The 20,867-nt window shown below is 38.0% G+C and overlaps 2 protein-coding genes across 9 annotated transcripts in view; one reads left to right on the top strand and one right to left on the bottom strand.

The window, feature by feature from the left end:
• Positions 1-12,097: 12,097 nt before the first annotated feature.
• On the bottom strand, positions 12,098-15,287 carry RWDD2A (RWD domain containing 2A). Of its 3 annotated transcripts, none has more exons than XM_081295431.1 (3): positions 15,184-15,287; positions 13,997-14,334; positions 12,098-13,012 (listed from the first exon to the last, which is right to left on the bottom strand). In XM_081295431.1, the coding sequence occupies exons 2-3, from the start codon at positions 14,195-14,197 to the stop codon at positions 12,335-12,337; spliced, it is 879 nt and encodes a 292-aa protein (XP_081151557.1). In that variant the 5' UTR covers positions 14,198-14,334; positions 15,184-15,287; the 3' UTR covers positions 12,098-12,334. The 3 variants fall into 3 exon arrangements, with proteins under 3 accessions (XP_081151557.1, XP_081151558.1, XP_081151559.1); XM_081295432.1 differs by lacking the exon at positions 15,184-15,287 and adding an exon at positions 13,344-13,435 and having other exon boundaries at positions 13,997-14,136; XM_081295433.1 differs by lacking the exon at positions 15,184-15,287 and adding an exon at positions 13,344-13,420 and having other exon boundaries at positions 13,997-14,044.
• A 38-nt stretch (positions 15,288-15,325) lies between these two features.
• PGM3 (phosphoglucomutase 3) overlaps positions 15,326-20,867 on the top strand; it is a 39,417-nt gene continuing 33,875 nt past the window's right edge. For 2 of the 6 annotated variants that reach the window (XM_081295171.1, XM_081295176.1), the window contains exons 1-4: positions 15,326-15,449; positions 16,274-16,400; positions 17,318-17,523; positions 19,419-19,603. In XM_081295171.1, the coding sequence (XP_081151297.1) occupies positions 16,397-16,400; positions 17,318-17,523; positions 19,419-19,603 (395 nt within the window). In that variant the 5' untranslated portion in view covers positions 15,326-15,449; positions 16,274-16,396. Of the gene's footprint in view, positions 15,542-16,269; positions 16,401-17,317; positions 17,524-19,418; positions 19,604-20,867 lie in introns of all 6 variants that reach the window. The other 4 variants (XM_081295173.1, XM_081295172.1, XM_081295174.1 and 1 more) reach the window with 4 other exon arrangements.

Raw genomic sequence — 20,867 nt, 5'->3', positions numbered from 1 at the left:
ATATTCTGATAACTGATTATTCTAGTATGAACTTCATTCACTTAATGCATATGTAGTCATAATTCTGGCTACTCTGATAAGTGGTCTCTTTTCTTGTTCTTAGGGAAAGATAAGAAAACAAGCATCAGGTTGTAACTAGGTGTCAAGTGTTACACATAAATTGTCTTATTTAATGTAATCCCACAGTTCCTTATGAAGATGATATTTTAAGTAACTTGCCAAGGCCATGTAACTAATAGGCAAAGAAGGTATGCTCTAAACCCATCTATCTTTCTTTATGGCCTGTGTCTTTTCTCCTTTTACAATGCCACAGTCTAGAAATAACACTGTCCCATATGTGTTTTGAAAATTTCTAGTAGGTTTATAAAAGAAGGAAGCAGGTGAAATTCATGTAATATATTTTATTTAAACCAATATATCTGAAATATCATTTAACATCTAATTAATATAAAAATTATTGAGACTTTTACTTTATTTGCTTCATACTGTTTTAAAAACCTAGCACATATTTCATACATATATTTTAATCTTGTTCAGAGTAGCCGCAAGTGCTCCATAGCCACATCTGGCTAGTGATTTCCATATTGAACTGTGAAGATCTAGAAGAGATAATTATATATCAATAGCAGTAATAATACTGTGTTTTCATAAGAGAAGTGAAGCTTAAATTTGTGGAAAATGTTCACTGAAAATTTTTTGGTAAATAATGCCTCAGTAAAGAAGATATAAAAAGAAATTTGTGTCAGCTCCTCTTCATGAGCTAGCCATACAAATTAAGAAAGAAGCATAGGCCCAGAACAATAAAATTAATTAATTTAAGAATTTTTAGTAGAGTTTCCATTTTCAGGGAAGTAACCTGAAGGATAAGAAGCTGGAACCAGCCAGGTTGGGTAGCCAAGTTAGTTATGTGTACACGTGTGTGGTGCTGGAAGGGAAAGGTATTTCAGGCAGAGGATATAAGCATATACAAATATTCCAAAGCAGAAGAAAGCATAACCACATGAAGAACTGATACCAAGGAAATTATAGAGGCATTTTGTTTATAAACATAGATATAAAATTTTTATAAAGATCAGATAGCCAAATCAGATGATTGGGGAAAACAAAAACAAAAACTACTGTTAGTTTACTGTTTAAGATAAGTTAATAAACAAAACACTGAGAAAGAAAAAAAAAACAGCTCTAAGAAATTGGCAGGAAAGAGATAATATGTCATTTCTGCAGATGATATCACATATACAAGTATTATTACCAACATTAAGTTAATAAGAGAATTCAAGTTTGTAATATACAAAGCCATTTTACAAAAATCAACTGTAATAATCCTCCAGATTCCTTTCTGCCTATACTAATCAACTAGATATTATAGGCAAGTAAAATTATAATAATAATAGAATTGAATTAGCACAATCTTCTAATGAAGAAATTAAATTCTTTAAAAGGATATAAAAGACATGAATAATGGTGAGACTGTACTCTTAATTATAATGTTTTAATATAAATGTGTTATTTCTCCCTAGAAATACTCCATAAATTCAATGTAGTTCTATATAGATGAGGCTAGGCTATTGTTCTAATGCCAACATATTGAGACTCACGCCGTAAAAGCAAAATGCTTGCTTACATCTTTATCTAATGCAATCAGTTGGGAGAAAGGGCATTATGATCTTTAATGCCACCATCTTTCTTTATCATGTGGCCTCCAAAGTCACCAAAAGGACAAGAAAGCATGGGGGATTAATCCAGGAGGTTTTATGGACAAGTCATTTTTATTTACATTCTACCTAAATGGCTAAGACACAAGTCACCTGGTCCCAGCGCTACAAGAGAAACTGAGATATACTGTCTTTCTGTGGCCCCCAAATTACCAAATCAAACAGATTCAATGAACAGAATTGAAATTTCTAAGGAAGTAAATAAACTTATTTTAAAGCATATATGAGAAATAGAGTCCTGATCCTGTATTACAAACAAAATAGGCCTTGCTCTTTAAGAAGTATGAGGAATGAACTAAAGCTTCAAACTAACACTGATCTAGCTTAACTCCTTATTCAAGTTCTACCTTGACAAATGACATGATGTGCCCTCACTTAGAAAAAATATTTAGTCTCTATAGAGTTTTTGAAAAAAATGTTCAGTATAAAATCAAAAGGGAAAATCTATGTAGAGAGAATAAAAAATAATATGATCCCCTAATCAGGAGCAAAAAAGAATCAATAGAAAAAGAGTGAAAGAGCAACCAAATGCAGTATTACACAGGGTTTATAAAGAACTTACAGTGATGTCAATGGGAAAGATAAAATGAAGGAAAAGATAGATTTCATCATAAGTGGAGTACCTAAAGAATTAAATATACATTCTACATCTGAAAAATAACATCTGAAATTAAGAATTAATTGTATGGGTTTAAATGGCAGATAGCAGAAGAAAGGATCAATGACATCCAAGGCCAGTCATTGGAAATTATCCAAATTTGAAGGAAAGAGAGAGAGAGAGAGAGAGAGAGAGAGAGAGAGAGAGAGAGAGAGAGAGAGAGAGAGAGATTATCTGATATTAAATGGCCTAATATATATGCCATTGGAGTTTCAGATGATGAAAAGGAGATATATGAGTACAACAAAAAAGACAATGAGCAAGAATTTTCTCAAATTAATGAAAAATATCAAACAACAGATTAAGAGGAAGCAGTCCTCAAGCAGGATCAATACAAAGAAAATTGAACCTAGGGATATCTTAAAATGCTGAAAGCCAAAAAAATCTTAAAAGCAGCCAAAGAAACAGAAACACAGTTGTTCAGTGGTATAAAAATGACAGCAAAGTTAGCAAAGAAAAGTGAGATATTAAAAAGACAGTCTTGACAATCTTTTTTTGTATTTTTTTAAGTTGTAGATGGACACAATACCTTTAATTAATTAATTAATTAATTTTTATGTGGTGCTGAGACTCAAACCCAGTTCTCACACATGCTAGGCAAGTACTCTACTTCTGAGCCACAAACACAGCCCTGGAAAGACATTCTTAAAGTACAGAAAGAGTAAAACTGGTAACTCAAAATTCTGTACATGGAGACAATATCCTTAAGAAATGAAAGGAAAATAAAGACATTTCAAATAAAAGCTGAGATAATTAATGGCCTGCATACCTTTGCGCTAAACTTACTAAAGGAAGTTCTTTAGGAGGAAGAGGATGGAACCAGATGGATGTACTAATCTGCAGGAAGAAGTGAAAACACTAAAAAGGGTATATGTGTGGGAAGTATAAAATACAATTATACAGTATAAATAGAAAAATATGAATATATATTTTTAAAATTGTTTAAGACTATTGGCTGACAGTAGAAATGTATGTAGGGTTTATAAAATGAAGAAGTAAAATATGTGGTAAGAACAGGACAAAAGGTAGAAGGGATTAGTGGAATTATACTCTTGTATGGTTTGTATATTATTCATGAAGTGGTGTGACATTAATTTTAGGAATATTATAGCCAGTAACATACCATTTCATGAACAATCTGCAAATATTACAATAAGTCAAGAAATATTGTAGTAAAATAAGGAAGCATATTGTAATCTCTAAAGTAACTATAAAAATAATATTAAAAGATAACAGTTGAAAAGCTAATAGAGGAAATAAATGGACTAATTTAAAAATCCTTGACTAATCCTCATGAAAAATAAAGGAGAAAAAAAGAACATGAATTAATAGCTCCTAGGTTAAATATAAATCATATAGGAAGATGGCAGACTTAAATCCAACTTTATTATATACTATATTAAATGCAAATGAATAAAAAACTAATTTAAAGGCAAAGATTTCTGATTGAATTGTATACAGAAGATCTGATTAAGTGCTGTTTTTAAGAGTTATACTTTAAATATAATGACACAGAAAGGTTCAAAGTAAAAGGATGGAAATAGATAAGCCATAGAAACAGAGAGCCTAGGAAAGCTGGTCACAGCTCTATTAATATCAAATAGACTTCAAGGCAATGAGATATTGATAGAAATAGTGAGATGGAGAAATCCATAATCACAATAACATCTGGAAAAGTAGTGACCTACAAATAGTTCAGTCAGCTTGCACAAGGGGAAGTACTCCAACAGATATTTCTTAAAGACACGAGAACATGTGGAATAGAACAAGAAACTGGTAGCACAAAAATCGATAAAGAACAACATTTAGCTAAAAGATTGTGTGACAGAGGAAGAGTCCTGTGGAGCCAAGGTAGCTGCTGAGATCCTCCATTGCTGTTTTTTTGCAGTCATGCAGAAAAAATTTTAATCATGTCACTCTGAGTTGCAGGCATGAGTTTATTAGAAGGGACAGGAAAAGGGAAAAAAGGGACACTCTCAAAGGAGAGAATGAGTCAGAGGGAGAGAGGGATGGTGTGCCCCTCCTGCCCTCCAGTTTAATTGGGGTCCCAGGGAATTTTCTAGAAAGAGTCCTGCCCAGTTCCACCTCTTAACTTTTTATTGATCCCAGAATGATATCAGACTTCCCACTGCTAAATATAAATATCCAAGGCAAGTCTGTTCCCTTTGGCCCACATCAACTGGTTCTAATTGTTCTTACAGATATTATGGTAGGGGGGCTTTGCTCCTTATTATAATTATCCGTCTGAGTTTTGGAATCTGGTCTGTGTGATGCCACAAAAGTCACCCCCTTCAAGGTAACTTATGTTTTCCTTATCTGCAGAAAGGAGCCTTTTGGGCCTGTGTTTCTCCTCTTTATAACAGGTTGGTTGACAAAGAATGTAATGTATTCTGTTGACTTATGCCAGGAAGGGCTGCAGGTAAATTGCTTTTTAAAAGAAACATGTGGGGTTTGGGTGAATTCCCTCCACTCAGGTCTGTCTGATTCCTATCAATTGGAGAAACTAACCTAAAACATGGGGATAATTAAAACTGGAACCCTATCTTACACTCTGAAAAGATGGGCCCACACGTGGATTAAAGACCTAAATATGAATGGTAAAAATATAAAGTAAATGCAAATTGATGCATTTATTTGGAACCCCCAAAACAAAACCATGAGGTTAGAAAAAGAAATGGTTGGGATACATTATCCATAGAGGAGAAGAATTGGTAGATCTAATGGCTATTGCCATGAAACAGTAAGGCTGAGATATTCCAGGAGTGGGATGGAGTGGTTGTTTCTAGTAGAGGTGGTTAGTAAAGAAAGAGAGAACTTAGGTTCAAAATCTCAAGTTCTCAACTCAAGGTACAGTCTAAGAACTGGGAAAACAACCCTATGTTTTTGCTGAATCTCTCTTACTAGTTGTAAGGCAGAAAACAGTTGAAATCCAGAGTTCTACTTTTTTTAAAAAAAGTATTTTTGATATATGTATCTATAACTAAATATATATATCAACTCTACATGTCTACAACTAAATATATGTGTCAACTCCATAAGTAGAGTTGACACATATATTTAGTTGTACATGGATACATACCTTTATTTATTTATTTATTTCTGTGTGGTGCTGAGGGGTTGAATCTAGTGCCTCACACATGCTAGGCAAGTGCTCTACCACTGAGCCCCAGCCCCAGCCCCCTACTTGGTTTTGATCAGGAGTATTGGCAAAGAAACAGTAAGACCTAGATTTGGAACCAGATTGTTATAGTTTGTATATGAGGTGCCCCCTGCACTCCCTCCAAAGCTCCTGCATTAATGCAGGAATGTTTGGAGGTTATATGATTGGGTTGTGAGAGCTGCAACCTTCTTAGTCCATCCTAGTTTTAAACTGAACTAACTAGATGGTAACTGTAGGCAGGTAGGGTGTGGCTGGAGGAGGTGGGTCATTGGGGGCATGCCCTGGAATGTTCATTTTCTGCAACTCCTTTCCCTCCCTCTCTTTGGTTCCAGGCTGTCATGTCCTGGGCAACTTTCCTCCACTAGGCCCTTCCACTATGATGTGCTGCTTCACCTTAGGCCAGAGCAATTGAGTTGGCCCACCATGGACTAACTTTCTGAAACACAGAGCCAAAATAAACTTTCCCTCCTTTAAGTTGTTTTTGTTAGGTATTTTGGTCATGGAGCTGCAAAACTGATGAACACATGGATGCATAGGATTTTGGAGGGCGCAGGATAACTTCTAATGGTGGGTGAACAGTAGTAAACAGTAGTCCAGTTTGAGTTCTGAAAGTCTTGTGTCCCAGGAAACCCTCAGAGCCAGACAAACTCAAGAGAGCTGGCAAGTCCTCCTTTGCCAACCAAAGCAGGGGTCTCTAAAGAGGTTGATACTGCCTTGCTTGAAGATCCTGTAATGACTTCACCCAAGATAATGATCTCCTTGAAAAGGGAAATGAATTTACCCATTTTTCTTCCACATCTCATTGTCTATACACCTAAAATCAGATTCCAACACAGAGAGGGACTGTGGCAAATCAAATTAAGAAGACAACCTATGAGGAGAATCAGACCAAAAAAATTCTGGACTTTGCTCATTGTTTTGGAAATCCAACCATTTCACCTCCAAAAACTGAGTGAAAAAAAAAATGCATGAGATTCTGAGAATGTTAAACTGAGGAAGGAGACACATAATTTTGGGTTGGGTAGAATTGATTTGATAAGGGTGCACTTGCCACAGATTCTGGATTCAGTGCTGCCTTCAGCAACTAGAAGTGATTCCACTTGTTGTGTCGGTTACTTGAATGAAACATGGACTTAGTAATGGCCTACATTAAATGAAATTGATAGTGCAAATATTCCATGAAATCATATAAAGGGATTAATAGATTTACAAAGAAAGCAAAGTTGGAGTAAATTTTTGGTGTGTAATCTTACCATTTTAATCTTAATGATCTCAAAATTAAGTCTCCTGAGAGGACCAGTGACTCTCCTTTCATTAAAACCTTCAGAAATAACATTGGTGAGGGGAATACCAGCACCAATGAAAATTATTATTATTTTGAGAGAGAGAGAGAGAATTTTTTAAATATTTATTTATTTTTAGTTTTCGGTGGACACAACACCCTTATTTGTATGTGGTGCTGAGGATCGAACCCAGTGCCGCGCACATGCCAGGCGAGCGTGCTACTGCTTAAGCCACATCCCCAGCCCAATGAAAATAATTTTAGAGATTCTTCTCTGTATGCTGAGAAAGTCTGTGGGCAATGCAACAGTTAAAATGGGTTTCCTGTTAAATGGAAACATCAGAACTTTGGTGTTGGTAGAGACTCTAGGCAGAAATTAAGAAAAGGAATCAGAGTAATCATAATACAAGCAAGTTCAATGTAATCAGAATAGTTTGGCCCACAGAAATTGTTATTGGTTGGTAGTTAATGTAGAGTTCCCTGGCCTGAAATGATGTTCAAAAATTAACCAGGCACAATAGGTACTGAACAAGAAAAATGGATGCTATTGGAAAAAAACTTACACAACCACACCCATATATACCAGTTGAACATCAGTCTGGTTTAGGACCAAATAACGTGCTCAACCCATGTAGGTCCTAAATAATATGTATAACAAGAGCAGGAAAAAGCCTGCCTACATCCACCAAGAGAAGACTATCACCAAATTGCCACATGTGAATATGAGTGAAAGACCTCTAAGATGAAGACCTTTATAATAATATCATAAATATATGTTTTTAATAACTCCTGTTAGGATAACAATACACTGTAGAAAGGAAATGACTGGGCTTTTTGGAGGTCATCTGGAACAGCTCTGAATACATGTTTCTGGGGTCTCCAAAACCATTGTGATCTATGAAACAAAGTGGGTACTCTAGAAATTAACCTATCTTCCAGTTATTTTCCCACGGAAGAGTTAGCATTGATCTTTAAAAAAAAATAATTGTTAAATGACAGATAATTGTATGCAGGTATCAGGTAAAAACTGATATTTTTTCCTCTATGACAATATCCTCATATTGGATCCCTGATCCATAAATAAAGGGTTCTTCTGGTAGGAAGTACCAAGAGATTTGCAGAGATAAATTCTAGCCTCAAAAGCTTTAAAAAGAAACAGAGATGAGATTCTTACCATATTTCCCATTTAACATCATCTTTGGCATATGCAGGCGGTGGATGGGTCTCTCAAAATAATATAGCACATGCTCATAAACTTAATCAGTGATTAACTGCAGCTTCTGTTAGACAAGTTTCTTGGGGCAAATCTGTAAATAACTATTACTATAGGCAGTACTTTTTTTTGTTTTCATGTATTCAAGTAAAGAACACCTGAAGAACTTTGCCCTATTTAAGTAAGCAATGCAGATAATCTATTTTCAACATATCAACTCTCTAACTATTGAGATTGTTGGTAGCAGTACAGGGGAACTGCTGTCCAATACATTGATGATGATTTGCTGACAGGAGCAGGGGAGACATTAGGTTCCCTGGATGCCTGGTAAGGATACATCATGCCAGAAGGGTGGAAGATAAATCTCATGAAAGCACAGGAGCTTGTCACCTCAGCCAAGTTTCACAGAGGCCCAGTGTCTGGTGCATGTTTGGATGTCTCTTCCAGATAGAAGAGTAAATTGTGTACTCTGTTCATCCTGTTACTGAGGATGGCTCTCAGTGCATGGTTGACTTCTTTAAATTTTGTGTGTACTCCTCAGACTCATTATGGGTTGATCCAAATGCTTTGATTGGACTCTGAAAAAGAGGTTTCTTTAATGTGTCCACGTGAGAGTGAAATAAGTCATATTGAGGGCTTTATGAAAAAGATCCAGTGAGCTCTGAGTTTCTGTGGCTAATCAAGATTCTATATAAAACCAGGATTATGAGAAAAACCATGCCCTCTTTAGGAAATAACCATTCTTTTGACTGATTTTTGGCTACCCAAGGTAAAAGCAAATGAAAAAAAAAATTCTCTTTTCAAAAAGAGTTCTATGAAGACCTCGCATACATGGAGAATCTTGCCAATTTCTGAGAGGGATGGATGATCTGTGAACCATTCAACTTGAGTTCATGGGCAACATAGTTTTGATTTAATACAGGGATGTTTTAGAAGTCGTGGTGTGCCAGCTCATCTGGCCTACTCTGCAATTCACTGTGTATATCCTCGGCTCTACCTAACATATGAGAGACCAATAGGGAATGAGGAACAAAACATGAAGGAATGCTTGATTGAACTCAGTAAGTTTTTTAAAAAGACACTGCATTTTTTATAAGTGGGAATTCTTCCCAAATAACCATTTAAATTTTTTAATGTAGAAGATTAAAATTCTTAAGTTACAAGCAATAGTGACTGATTCTAACTTCCAGAAGGAAAAAGGGGCAAAGGGGGAGAGGTTGGATAGCACAAAAGAGGTGCTGAGCAACCAAGCATTCAGTAGTCCAGAATGAGGGGAGTAATGGGGAGGTAAGCAAGAGCCCACAACCATTTTCAGAAGGCTGCTGGAGGACTGATTCCAAATGCCTTCTCCCAAAGTATACAGGGAAGGGGCAACTTCCCAAAGTAGGTGTTTTTTCTACACAGGGATTAAGGGGTAAGTTGTTTTATGTGCTCCTGTCAGGCTGGACAAACACAACCAATAGTCTACTATGTACACAAAACTGAGTTTTCAATGATCATGTTTATTTTTATATAAAACCTACTTCTCCCATAATGAAAAATTAAGTTATTATAGTGCTCCTAATAGGAAAGTATTGCTGAATGCTGATATTGGACATGTTAAAAAAAAGCAGGTTCTAAAAAATTATAAAGCTCCAGAAGCAGTGAAGAGTTCATAAACTTGTATTGTTTATTGAGATATGTACATAATTTTTTGTTCCATAATTTATTTGTGCTGTGCATGGTGGTATATGCCTCTAATCCCAGCAACTCAGGAGGCTGAGGCAGGAGGATCACAAATTTAAGGCCAGCTCAGAAATTTAGCAAGGCCCTAAGAAACTTAGGAAAACCTTGACTCAAAAATAAAATAAAAGGGACTGGGGACATGGCTCAGTGGTTAAGTGCTCCTGGGCCCAATCTTGTAAAAAAACAAAAACAAAAACAAAAACCAAACAAAAACAAAAGGTTTATATTTCTGTGGCTAATTTTGCCAACTTAATCAGGGGAAAAAATCTCTATAAGGTAGGTACTCACACTCTTGGATTTCAAAGGAAAAATAGTTAATAGATATATCTGTGTAAGTCCTAAAATTGTGAATGTTAATTGCATTTATTCATAGTTTGGGGATATTATATAGGAAAAGGTCTCCTATACTATGTTGTTTTCAGCCTTAGTAAACACTGAGAAATGAGTCCTTGGGAATGTCAGTCATATTTCTTTCCTTTTTATATAGATACTAAGTGTGAGGCCCCAGTTGAGTTACATTTGCATCCAAGGCTGGGATTAAAAAACATAAATGTGCAGCTGGGCCTGGAGGCATTTTCTGTAGTTATAGCACTTGGGTGGCTAAGGCCAGCGGTCTGCTTGAACTCAGGAGTTCTTTACCAACCTGGAGAACATAGAAAGATTCCTTTTCCAAAACAGAACTAAATATGAATGGGCAAGCCGATGGTGTAGTAAGGCAGGCCCACAACCAGAGCCTTGGCTTAAAGGTCAGAGTTGTGCCCTGAGAGGAAACTCATTTTGAGTTAAAGTGGATCCAACATGGGCACAGGAGAACCTGATAATTGCAGGGTCTTCTGGCCCATTAGGTCTTCTCCTTAATCCAAGAACATATGTGTGCATCCTGGACACAGTAAAACCAGAAGGTACTGTTTCATCAGAAGTTCCATAAACTCCTCAGCACATGCAACTCTGGCATCTACCAGAATGTCACAAATGGGGACTGAGGCATTCTTCTTAATCTCACTAAAGCATACCACCTACTTTCGGCAACCTGAACAGACCAGATATTAGTGAAGTGCATGGGACTCAGAAAAAAAAAAAAAATCTTCTCTGGGAAAGGGCTAAAGAGAGGCCAAGGGAATAGGGAAAGCTGCAGAGGATGTTTATAATACCTCTGTGCACACAGGAGACTCCCAGAAGTTCTTGGCAGATCGGATAGGTACAAAGTAATGAAAGGACTGGCAGGAGCTTCTTAAATAAGGGCTTTTACCAGTAAAATAAACTCATGTTGAAAAAAGCTGGTGGGAGATGGAATTTTCAGAAAAGATGGCTATTGAAATGTGTAACCATCATGACAGAATCCAGTCTGGAGAATCAAGAAGTCTCTGCTGAGGGAATGACAACTGAAGGATGAGTAGGAAATAGCTAAAACAGTACTTCTCAAAATGTGGTTTGATTCTTTTCCCACTAAGCTGACCATGCAGCCCTCTCGCCCCAAGTAGCAATGCACAATGGTACATGGTCAAAGGCTGGAAAGATCCAGTGGAATATTTTGTAGATAAGAAACCATTTTTCTTGCTGGTGGCACATGCCTATAATTTCAGCAGCTTGAGAAGGCAGGAGGATCACAAGTACAAAGCCAGTCTCAGCAATTTAGTGAGGCCTTGTCTCAAAGATTAAAAAAAAAGGGGGGGGGGGGGCTGGAGATGAGCTTCAGTGGTTGAGCACCCCTGGGTTTGATCCCAGGTACCCCCCAAAAAAATCTTTTATAGGTAATAAGAATATTTTTGTCATTATTGTCAACATAGTTATTATTACTATCATTAACCAACTAATAGAGCCAGAGGAAGAATATGTAGCATGGTGTGTTACCCTCATTACTCTTCAGGCTTCATTACTACTATTTTTCTGCCATTGCTATTGGAATCTAGTTTACTATGAGAACACTCAAAATGGGGATTTAAAGTAAGAAATGTAATAAACATGCTCTTTTTATTCTCATTTTATCCTTGATTTAGAATTCGTTTCCCATGATGAAGGAAAAGGTGGTATGTTTCCTATATGCTGGCATCACGAAAGGGAAAAACAAGTCATTCACATTTATGAATTTGATTTTTTTTTTGGGGGGGTACCAGGAATTGAACTCAGGGGCACTTGACCACTAGTGACACTCCCAGCCCTATTTTGTATTTTATTTAGAGCCAGGGTCTCACTGAGTTGCTTAGCATCTCACTTTTGCTGAGGCTGGCTTTGAACTCAGGATCCTCCTGCCTCAGCCTCCTGAGCTACTAGGATTGAATTTGATTTTTGACATTAACTATGGATCTTTAGACTTCTCAATCAAATCAGCTTCATTGGTTAAATGAACTGTTTTATTAATTTACAGTGAAATAGTTTTCAAATGACTAAACATAGGAACATAGAAATAACATCACATTTGCATTGTTATAAAGTTAAAGGTATTTTATCATTACTAGCTGAAAATTTTGAAGCCAGATTTCTCACTGAGGACACTATACAGACACTGATCTTTTTATTTTGGTCTTTTTAGCAGAAACACAGACTTAAGTGAAATTATAAGCATAGGCTTCTTAATAGCTTCCTAGGACTCTGAACTTTTGCTTTCAATACCAAATAATATCTGAAAAACATGCTCACTTTTATGTTTTTTGAGAAATTCTAAGAACTGGCCCAGATTCATGTGATAATCATTTCTTAATCCATAGTCACCATGGGCCTCAAGGAGTAATTCTTCAAAAGAATGGAAAAGGCGCAGGTCCTCACCATTTCCTTCTGTTTCCATGCTTTCAGCATGCTTACAAGAAATATGCTTCCAATTGGGATACCTAATTGTGTGCCAGAATTCCTCACAGTGCTCTTTGAAACCCTCCACACATATTATACCAGGCTTTCCTGTCATGCAAAATCCAGTGACATCTAACCTTTTCCCTGCTTCCAAAATCTTTTTCCTTAAGTCCTGGTGATATATATGGTGACTATAGATCCACATTCGGAGGAATGTGTTCTTGACAGGCTTTGCTTGTGTAGATGGTTCGTACACCAGCTTTCTATTCAGGAAGTAGGAAGCACTGTTGTCCTGTAGCCACTGGATTGCCGCACATACACAGAGCTCACCTGGATCAAAAGTCCCTATATAAGAAGTGAGACCTTTGTTGAGAAGTAGCTGCTGTTGTCTGTCAAGCTCAGATGATCGCCCAAACAGCTGCAATGCTACGAAGGGGTAGTTGTGAGGCATGGTTACTTGCAAATCAATTTTCACCTTAAAATGAAAATCAAATAGATTTAAATGCCATAAAAATCACACAAGCTAATTTATCAATGACAACTACATGGTTTTGATAAATGGAATAATTATTGCTGTTCTGTTACCAAGTACTTTATATACATGATTCTATCCATGTATACATTCATTCTTTCTCATATTTATTGAATTAACTACACATGCTAAGGACCCTGTGCTGGGACAGTGAAGTGAAGAAGTCAGACATTATTTCTTCCCTTCAAGGAGTCCATAGCCTAGTGAAGGAGACGCACATTAAACAATTAACTATGCATAGCAAATATTTAATTTCAATTGTGAGAAGCATTACCATAGAAAAGTTCAGGGTTCCATTGAAGTGTGTAACCATCAGGACAGAATCCAGTCTGGGGAACCAGGAAGTCTCCTCTGAGGGAATGACAACTGAAGGATGAGTAGGAAATAGCTAAAACAGTAGTTCTCAAATGCCCAGGACATGTGTTACCTATGCTATACTAATGTTGCTGTAGATAAACGGATAAGAACATAGAGGGAAATTTATTTTTAATATTTAGATTTTGTTACCTGTATTTGTTTTCTGGGTTATGCTACCATCAAAACAAAAAAACCCAATGTTCATTCACTTCTTAAAAGCCTGTTTTGCTACAGGCAATATCTAGATTTGTGAAAATCATGATACAAGTAAAGGGAGTACATATTGTAATAGGTGGATTGTTAAGAAACTGGATGAGTGAACAGAATAATGGTAAGTATGACTAGGATATTTTCAATAAAAACATTAGGTATATTTGTTTAAAATGTGTTCATATTTATGTAAAATTTAGGATGTTTACTAAAGACAATTTACAGAGCACCTCATATTTTATATATTTTGCTTCCAAAGAAGTAAAGAAATATGCATCTAGGGTATTCTTCGTGTCATGCAACAGGCATTTTGTTAACAACTGGGAATCTAACAACACTAAAACAAATGAGGGCACCCACCTTGGGCTCCTCTATCTGGAGCGTAATCACAAATTCAATTTTTGGTGGTAGCGCCTCCCTTCTGCCTTCCAAATATCTCTTTATATTCGTCAGGGCATTTACATCTTCAAGTTTTACTTCTCCTTGGTTAGGAAACATAGAAAACAGCATTTCCATTTCCAGCAGCTGAAGCTGAAGGCTTTCTTTCACTGAAGCCGACATGTCTCGAAATCAATCTGCCTGGGAACTTGGAAAGGCCCAGGGACACTGGATTTGTCAATATCAGATGGTATCCAGCGAAATTATCAGTAGGTCCCTTTATGAGGAAGCAGTTCCGCAGGAGCACTTTGCACAGAGAGCTAGGGGCACAAACCAGGACACTCAGACCCTTGAGATTTATTTCCTGACCCCAAAGTTCGTAGGCACAACATCCCCTAAAACACTCTATTAAAATCCAAATTCAAGACCTGGATGTAGGAATCTGCACTTGCAACAGGTGTTCTGAACTGTTCTGTTGTTGTAGGTGGTTGCAAATACCACTGCAGACAGTCTGCAATCCTGAATTCTAGTAGACTGGGGTCTGGCTACATAATGGAGTCGACTCTCATACTTGGGCGGAGCTGGGCAATGCAGCTAGAGACCCGCAGCGCCGAGGGGCGGGGCCCTGGGTCCCCAGCCTGCAGTCGTTAGGGCCCCGCAGCCCCCACCACCTGTCACTGCCACCCCCACTGCCTGCCGCTGCCGCCTCCTCCGTTCCACCGCTACCGTCCCTCTGGGGAGAGCGTTTCTGCTTCTCACCGGAGCCACGTTCCCCAGGGAAAGCATCTCGGGTACTCCCGACGCTTTGGATTCACCTGGCCTCTGCCTGAGGGGCTCAGGCTAGGGATATCTTAGGGGTGAATACATAAAATGTCGTTTAGAACAAGCTCTGGGGATGGGCGGTGGCTTGAGGTGGCTTCTCAGAGGCACAGATTTGGGAGATGATCTCCTAAATCGAGAGAGGGATGCGGGAAGCATCCTTTATGGCATTCATTGTGGCCCTGGCCGCGCATCTGTGCTGGTTCCCTTCCCTGCCCCCATCCAAGACCACTCAAAACCCCAGCTTCCCGAGAACGTCTTCCCCCCGAGGCCCAGATTTGGAGATCAAGGCTGCGTATCCCAGTGCTCTGATCCCCGGCCCCAACCCCCGGACCATCATGGGGCCTCACCCTTCCTGGCCATTCAGTCCAAACAGCCCCAGAGCCGCCTAGTAACCGCATCCGCAGTTCTGCAGGCGCGAGCTGCGCGTGACCGGCGGGGAAACGGGGGCGGGGCCGACGGACACTCCCCGCTCTGATTGGCTGAGGGGCGTGGCGACGGGCCGGAAGCAACGCAGGGCCACGTCTGCAGGTTAGAGGGCTGGAGTACAGAATCCCTGGCCGTGAAGGGGGACCTTTGCAGCCCAGTGGAGGGCAAACGACGTCCCCTCTCAGAGGTGAGAATCCGCGAGGCTGAGAGGCGAGAAGGAGTCGTTCCGGGGTTTGGGGGTTCGGTGGAATCCGGCCCAACCCGGAGCCAGCGGCCCAGGTATCCCACAGACCGCGCGCCCGACACACCTACCCGCCGCGACGCCTTGGGAGCCGGCGCGTCGGGCCAGGTTGGGGGTCTGGGCGGGGTCCCCAGGGCTGAGTACTGGGAGTCTCGCCTTGAATCGGGAACTGAGAGAGTGGGACCTACGAGGTTTGAAGATCGAATGAGAAGGGGCTATACACAACTTTTTAAGAGAGGCACTGTTGGGACTTGCATAATATTCTCAGTAAAAGCATTTGCGTGCCCATCGAACATAGTTTTAGTATCTAAAACGTGTTAAAGGATAGGAGACAGTTGTCTTGCTTTCTGGATTTAAGGAGACTGGTTCACGCCCATATGATTAATCATGATCCATCCCTGAATGGTCAGTTTTTACAAAAATATATTCAACCTTGTGCAAGAGATTTGATTACTTTGGCCAGAACTGAATTAGTTTCCTGAATACCAGCTTTTTCCAACGGGACAAAACCAAACGCTTTTCACCATTTCTTTTAATTTTTGTTCTTTGAAACACTGAAGGGCATTAAAACAAGAAGGTGAGGCATACAGCTGTGGAGTCTACTCTTCAACTCTGGGCTAATTGGGAATGCACCCAGGAAGTGCATAATATATGGGCCTCAGGGTACACTGCTGACTGAATTGGAAATCCCAAATTCCTCTGAATTAGAGTATCTCAGAAAAGGAACGACACATGTTTGACTTTGACTTTTTTTTTTTTTTTTGAGATAGGTTCTTGCTAAGCTGCTGAGACTGGCCCAGAACTTGTGATCCTCCTGCTTCAGCCTCCTGAGTTGCTGGGATTACAGAAATTTGTGATCCTTCTGCCTCAGCCTACTAAGTAACTGGGATTACATGTGTGGGTCACCCTGCCTGGCTGATTTTTAAAATTAAAAGATAACTTTACTTAGAAGATGTGACTAGTCTCAGAGCTAAATTGAGAAAGCTGTCCTGAATTCTCTTTATGTAAATTGGACAATCTTCTGAAAGGTGTATTAGGGAATGTGGGCAGTCTTGGAGAGGAAACTGTTATTGCCTTTGATTTTCTTTTGGGAATATGTGTCTGTAGCCTAGGACGAATAGCAGAAGATCCATATAAATTTTCCAGATATTTTGAGGTATGTTGTCCACTTGAGAATCTGACCAGTTACACACGTGAACTTAGGTTATTTAACAGGGGCCCAGATTCAAGGTTTCTCTTTTATAAATGAGAAGATCTTTGATCTTGCAGGAGTTTCTGAATCTATGTATAAAAATCCTTCTTAGGTTGAGAGTAGACCATTTTAAGTTAATCCTGGAATAGTCCTAGAGGCAAAATGGGAGATGAATTAGAGATAAGGTGATTTCTTCTCTGAAGTAGACAATAGAAAAGTTGGGCAGGAACTTCTAGGTAATTCTAATGCTTCGGAGTTATTCTACTGTTCTTTTCTGTCTCATACATAGTTCTTTTGGGGAGGTTCAGAATAAAGCAGACCTATTAGGTTGGGGTGGCAGGTTTTTAAGAAATGTTTTTATTAGTGCATTATAGTTATACCTAAAAATGGGGTTCATTTGGAAAAATTCATAGGTGTATATAATATAATTTGCTCTATTTCAATCCCCATTACTTCCCCTTTCCTCTTTCTCCCCCTGATCCCTTTCCTATACTTTATTTGTCTTCCATTTATTTATTTATTAAGTTGGTACATTAAAGTCATTCATAAAAGTAGAGCATTTCTAGTTTTTGAAGCAAATGGTCTTTGAATGATTTCTTATTATATCTGAAAATTTTTGTAGACATGGATTTAAGTGCTATTACAAAACACTCAGCGTTACATGCCAAGCCCAGTGGACTCCTCCTTCAATATGGGACTGCTGGATTTCGAATGAAGGCAGAACATCTTGATCATATCATGTTTCGCATGGGATTATTAGCTGTCCTGAGATCAAAACAGACAAAATCCACGATAGGAGTCATGGTCACAGCATCACACAATCCTGAGGTAATGCATTTAGTGCTCTGATAAAGCAAACAAACAAGACTAAACCCTGGTGTCTGCGCAGTTGGACCAAAGTACAAATTCTAATTCTGGGAATGTGCCTTTGGATTTGAAGCAATTCTTAGGAGTGGTCATTTAGGTCAAGGCCCATTAGAGGGTGTGGAGAGAATGAAATTAGACCATTTTATGAAAAGTGTCCATATTAGAGAAATAACATAATGTCTTTCCAGCTTACTTGAATTGAGACAGTATCAGTCATTACAAAGTGTTACCTCTGTTAACTTGGCAGTAATTTAATAGATGCAGTTGGATGAGGGAAAGCAAACATTTATTTTGAAAAATTTAAGACTTTTTTTTTTTAAATACTTTTCCTGTTTTGAATGAAGAGTCAAACAAGTAGATTCAGGGATCCAAAAGTGATCTTTGGGAAGAATAATAATGAGATTCTAGTCCTCAGGACAGTTAAGGTTTTAATCAAAATGTTCTTCTGACACAGTTATTTTTCAGCTTTATTGAGGCATAGGTGGCAAATAATATGTAGGAACTGTGCAGTGTCTTTTTTGGATATATGTTTACATTGTGGAATGACTACCACATTTAAGCTAATTAACATCCTCATCACTTCATATAGTCACTTTCTTCTAGTAATGAGAATACTTGAGATCTATTCATAATGAATTTAAAGTATATAATGCATTGTTATTAACTATAGTCACCATGTAGTACATTAGATCTGCAGAATTTATTCATAACTGCAAGTTGATACCCTTTGACCAACATTTCCCTGTTTACCCCATATCCCATCTGTCACAATCACCATTTTACTATTTCTGTGAGTTTAACATTTTTAGATTCCCTATAGGTGGTATCATGCGGTATTTGTCCCTGCGTGGCTAGTTTCACTTGGCATAATGTTCTCCAGGTTTGTCCATATTGCTGCAAATTACAGGATTTCCTTCTTTTTTTAAGGTTGAATAATAATATGTATATTTATTTATATATATATACACCACATTTTCTTCATCTTTCAGCACATGATTAGGTTCTCTTGGCTAGTTTTGACGCAATTTAAATATTTACTTTTTATTGCCACTAATACATAGTTTGAATAATATGTTTGTATCTGATTGCTAGAGCATTCGACTTTTGTCTCTGTAGCCAAATTAGCAGCAAATGGAAGGTATGTAATTCAGTGATGGATTGTAACCTCTTCCCCCTCAAACATTGCTTGTCTAATCTCTGTGTAATTACTATAAATGTGTAAATATCAATGTAGAAGTCACCATAATTGATCAGTGACTTCGCATTTATTGATAACTGTAGAAGTACTTCTCAGAACTTTTGAATTGTTTCTCTAAGTTGACATGCATTCTGGACTATGCATATTTCTTTCCAGGATTTTGAGGCGAACAGCATTGGGAGTCATTTTGTGCCACCCACTAGTCAACATGCTGGCCATTACATTCTTGGAGTCCAAAGTTAGGGAGAATTGAGTCTGAGGTTTTGCTCCAGCTGTGCCCTAGTCAGTTAATTGATGCACTGATGACAGCTTTTTAAAAAAGCTTCTGTAGTTGTGTAGTTAAGTCAAATAGACGTGCTATTTTAATATCAGCTGACACTTATTAGCTATATAATCATAAGCAAATTACCTAACCTCTTTGAATCTCAGTTTTCTGTAAGATAGAATAATAGGATTAATAATTACATTGATATGTGTCATGGGTAGTTAATGAGATAACATATAATTCACCTGCCAGTGCCTGGCATTATTATTAAGTGATAACAGGTGAAGTGGCTCAGCCATCACTGTCTTCTGCTGGAAAAAAACAGCAAGACTTCTTTGTCATCTCACCCTCACTTGTATGCAGGGATGGCTTATTGTTTGTTTATCTTTTAAGGAAGACAATGGTGTGAAATTGGTCGATCCTTTGGGTGAAATGTTGGCGCCATCCTGGGAGGAACATGCTACTTATTTGGCAAATGCAGAGGAAGAAGATATGCAGAGAGTGCTTATTGATATCAGTGAGAAAGAAGCTGTGGATCTGCAACAAGATGCTTTCGTAGTTATTGGTAGAGATACCAGGTGACAATAAGTGTTCTTTGCCAAAGCAGTTTTGAGAATATAATATTAATGACGGCATCTGTTATAATACCAAGACAAATGAAAAGAATTCAGTAAAGTGGAACTATCCTGAGGGGTGCCTCCCTTACCTGGCTTTTTTAGTAGGAGATGGGAGCTAAGTCATGACTGTAGCTTGCGTTTTGGAATTTCAACTATCCTTTGAAACTGAACTCTAACTCTTACAGTTTTAGAAGTTTACTTAAATTTTTTGGTGCTTCCATTTCCTCATCTATCAGATGTTGATAAGTCCTATTACAGTGTTTAAATTTTTTTTTAAACTGGTGTTTTATAATTATATGTAATAGGGGGATTCACTGTAATATATTTGTACATGCACATAACAATTTGGTCAATTTCCTCCCCCCCCCTTATCTCTCTTTTTGTTCCCCTCTTCCCTCCTCTTTGTCTTCTTTCTCTGCTCTACTGGTCTCCCTTCTATTTTCATGAGATCCTCCTTAATTTTTTCTGGCTTCCACATACGAGAGAAAACATACAGCTATTGACATTTGAGTGTGGCTCATTTTGCTTAACATTATACTTTCAAGTGCCATCCATTTTCCTGCAAATGACATAATTTCATTCTTTGTGGCTGAATAAAACTCCATTGTATAAATATACCACATTTTTTTTTACTCATTTCATCTGCTGATGGATACCTAAGCTGATTCCATGATTTAACTATTGTGTTAAAGTATTTCTGTGAAAATTAAATAAAATAATGTGTGCCAAATACCTGTTTCCTGAAATGAGAGAAGCATGTAATAAATGGGTCCCTGAAGTTTTTTTTCCCCTTATGGCAGTAGAATACATGATTTTATAGCATTTTCTTATCCTGGAGTTCATTGGAAAATAGCAATTTTTAGTCTTTTCTACATATTTATGATTCAACTTTTGCCTTCCTTTACAAAACGTATCTTGTGAAATATTACATTAAAACTTTTTTTTTTTTTTTTTTGTACAAAGGATTGAACCCAGGATCTTGTGCATGCTAGGCAAGTGCTGTAGTACTGAGTTATATCCTCAGCACCTTAGATCTGGTTTTATTGAGAGATTCTTTCAAAAGGAAATGTCTCCTCAATGGCTTAGACCTTGCTTTTCACCCTTTGTGTTACCAAAGGATTTTGCAAATAGTGCTAATGGTAGATTTATAGATAGCAGAGAAATAGTTGAGTGATTTATATCCTAAAGTAAATAATATCCATATTGAAGCCATCCCACATATATT

Source organism: Spermophilus citellus (assembly GCF_964194105.1).
Source record: "Spermophilus citellus genome assembly, chromosome: 5".
Classification (NCBI taxonomy): Eukaryota; Metazoa; Chordata; class Mammalia; order Rodentia; family Sciuridae; genus Spermophilus; species Spermophilus citellus.
The sequence above is the reverse complement of the archived record's forward strand: the minus strand, read 5'-3'. Positions and strand labels throughout refer to the sequence as shown.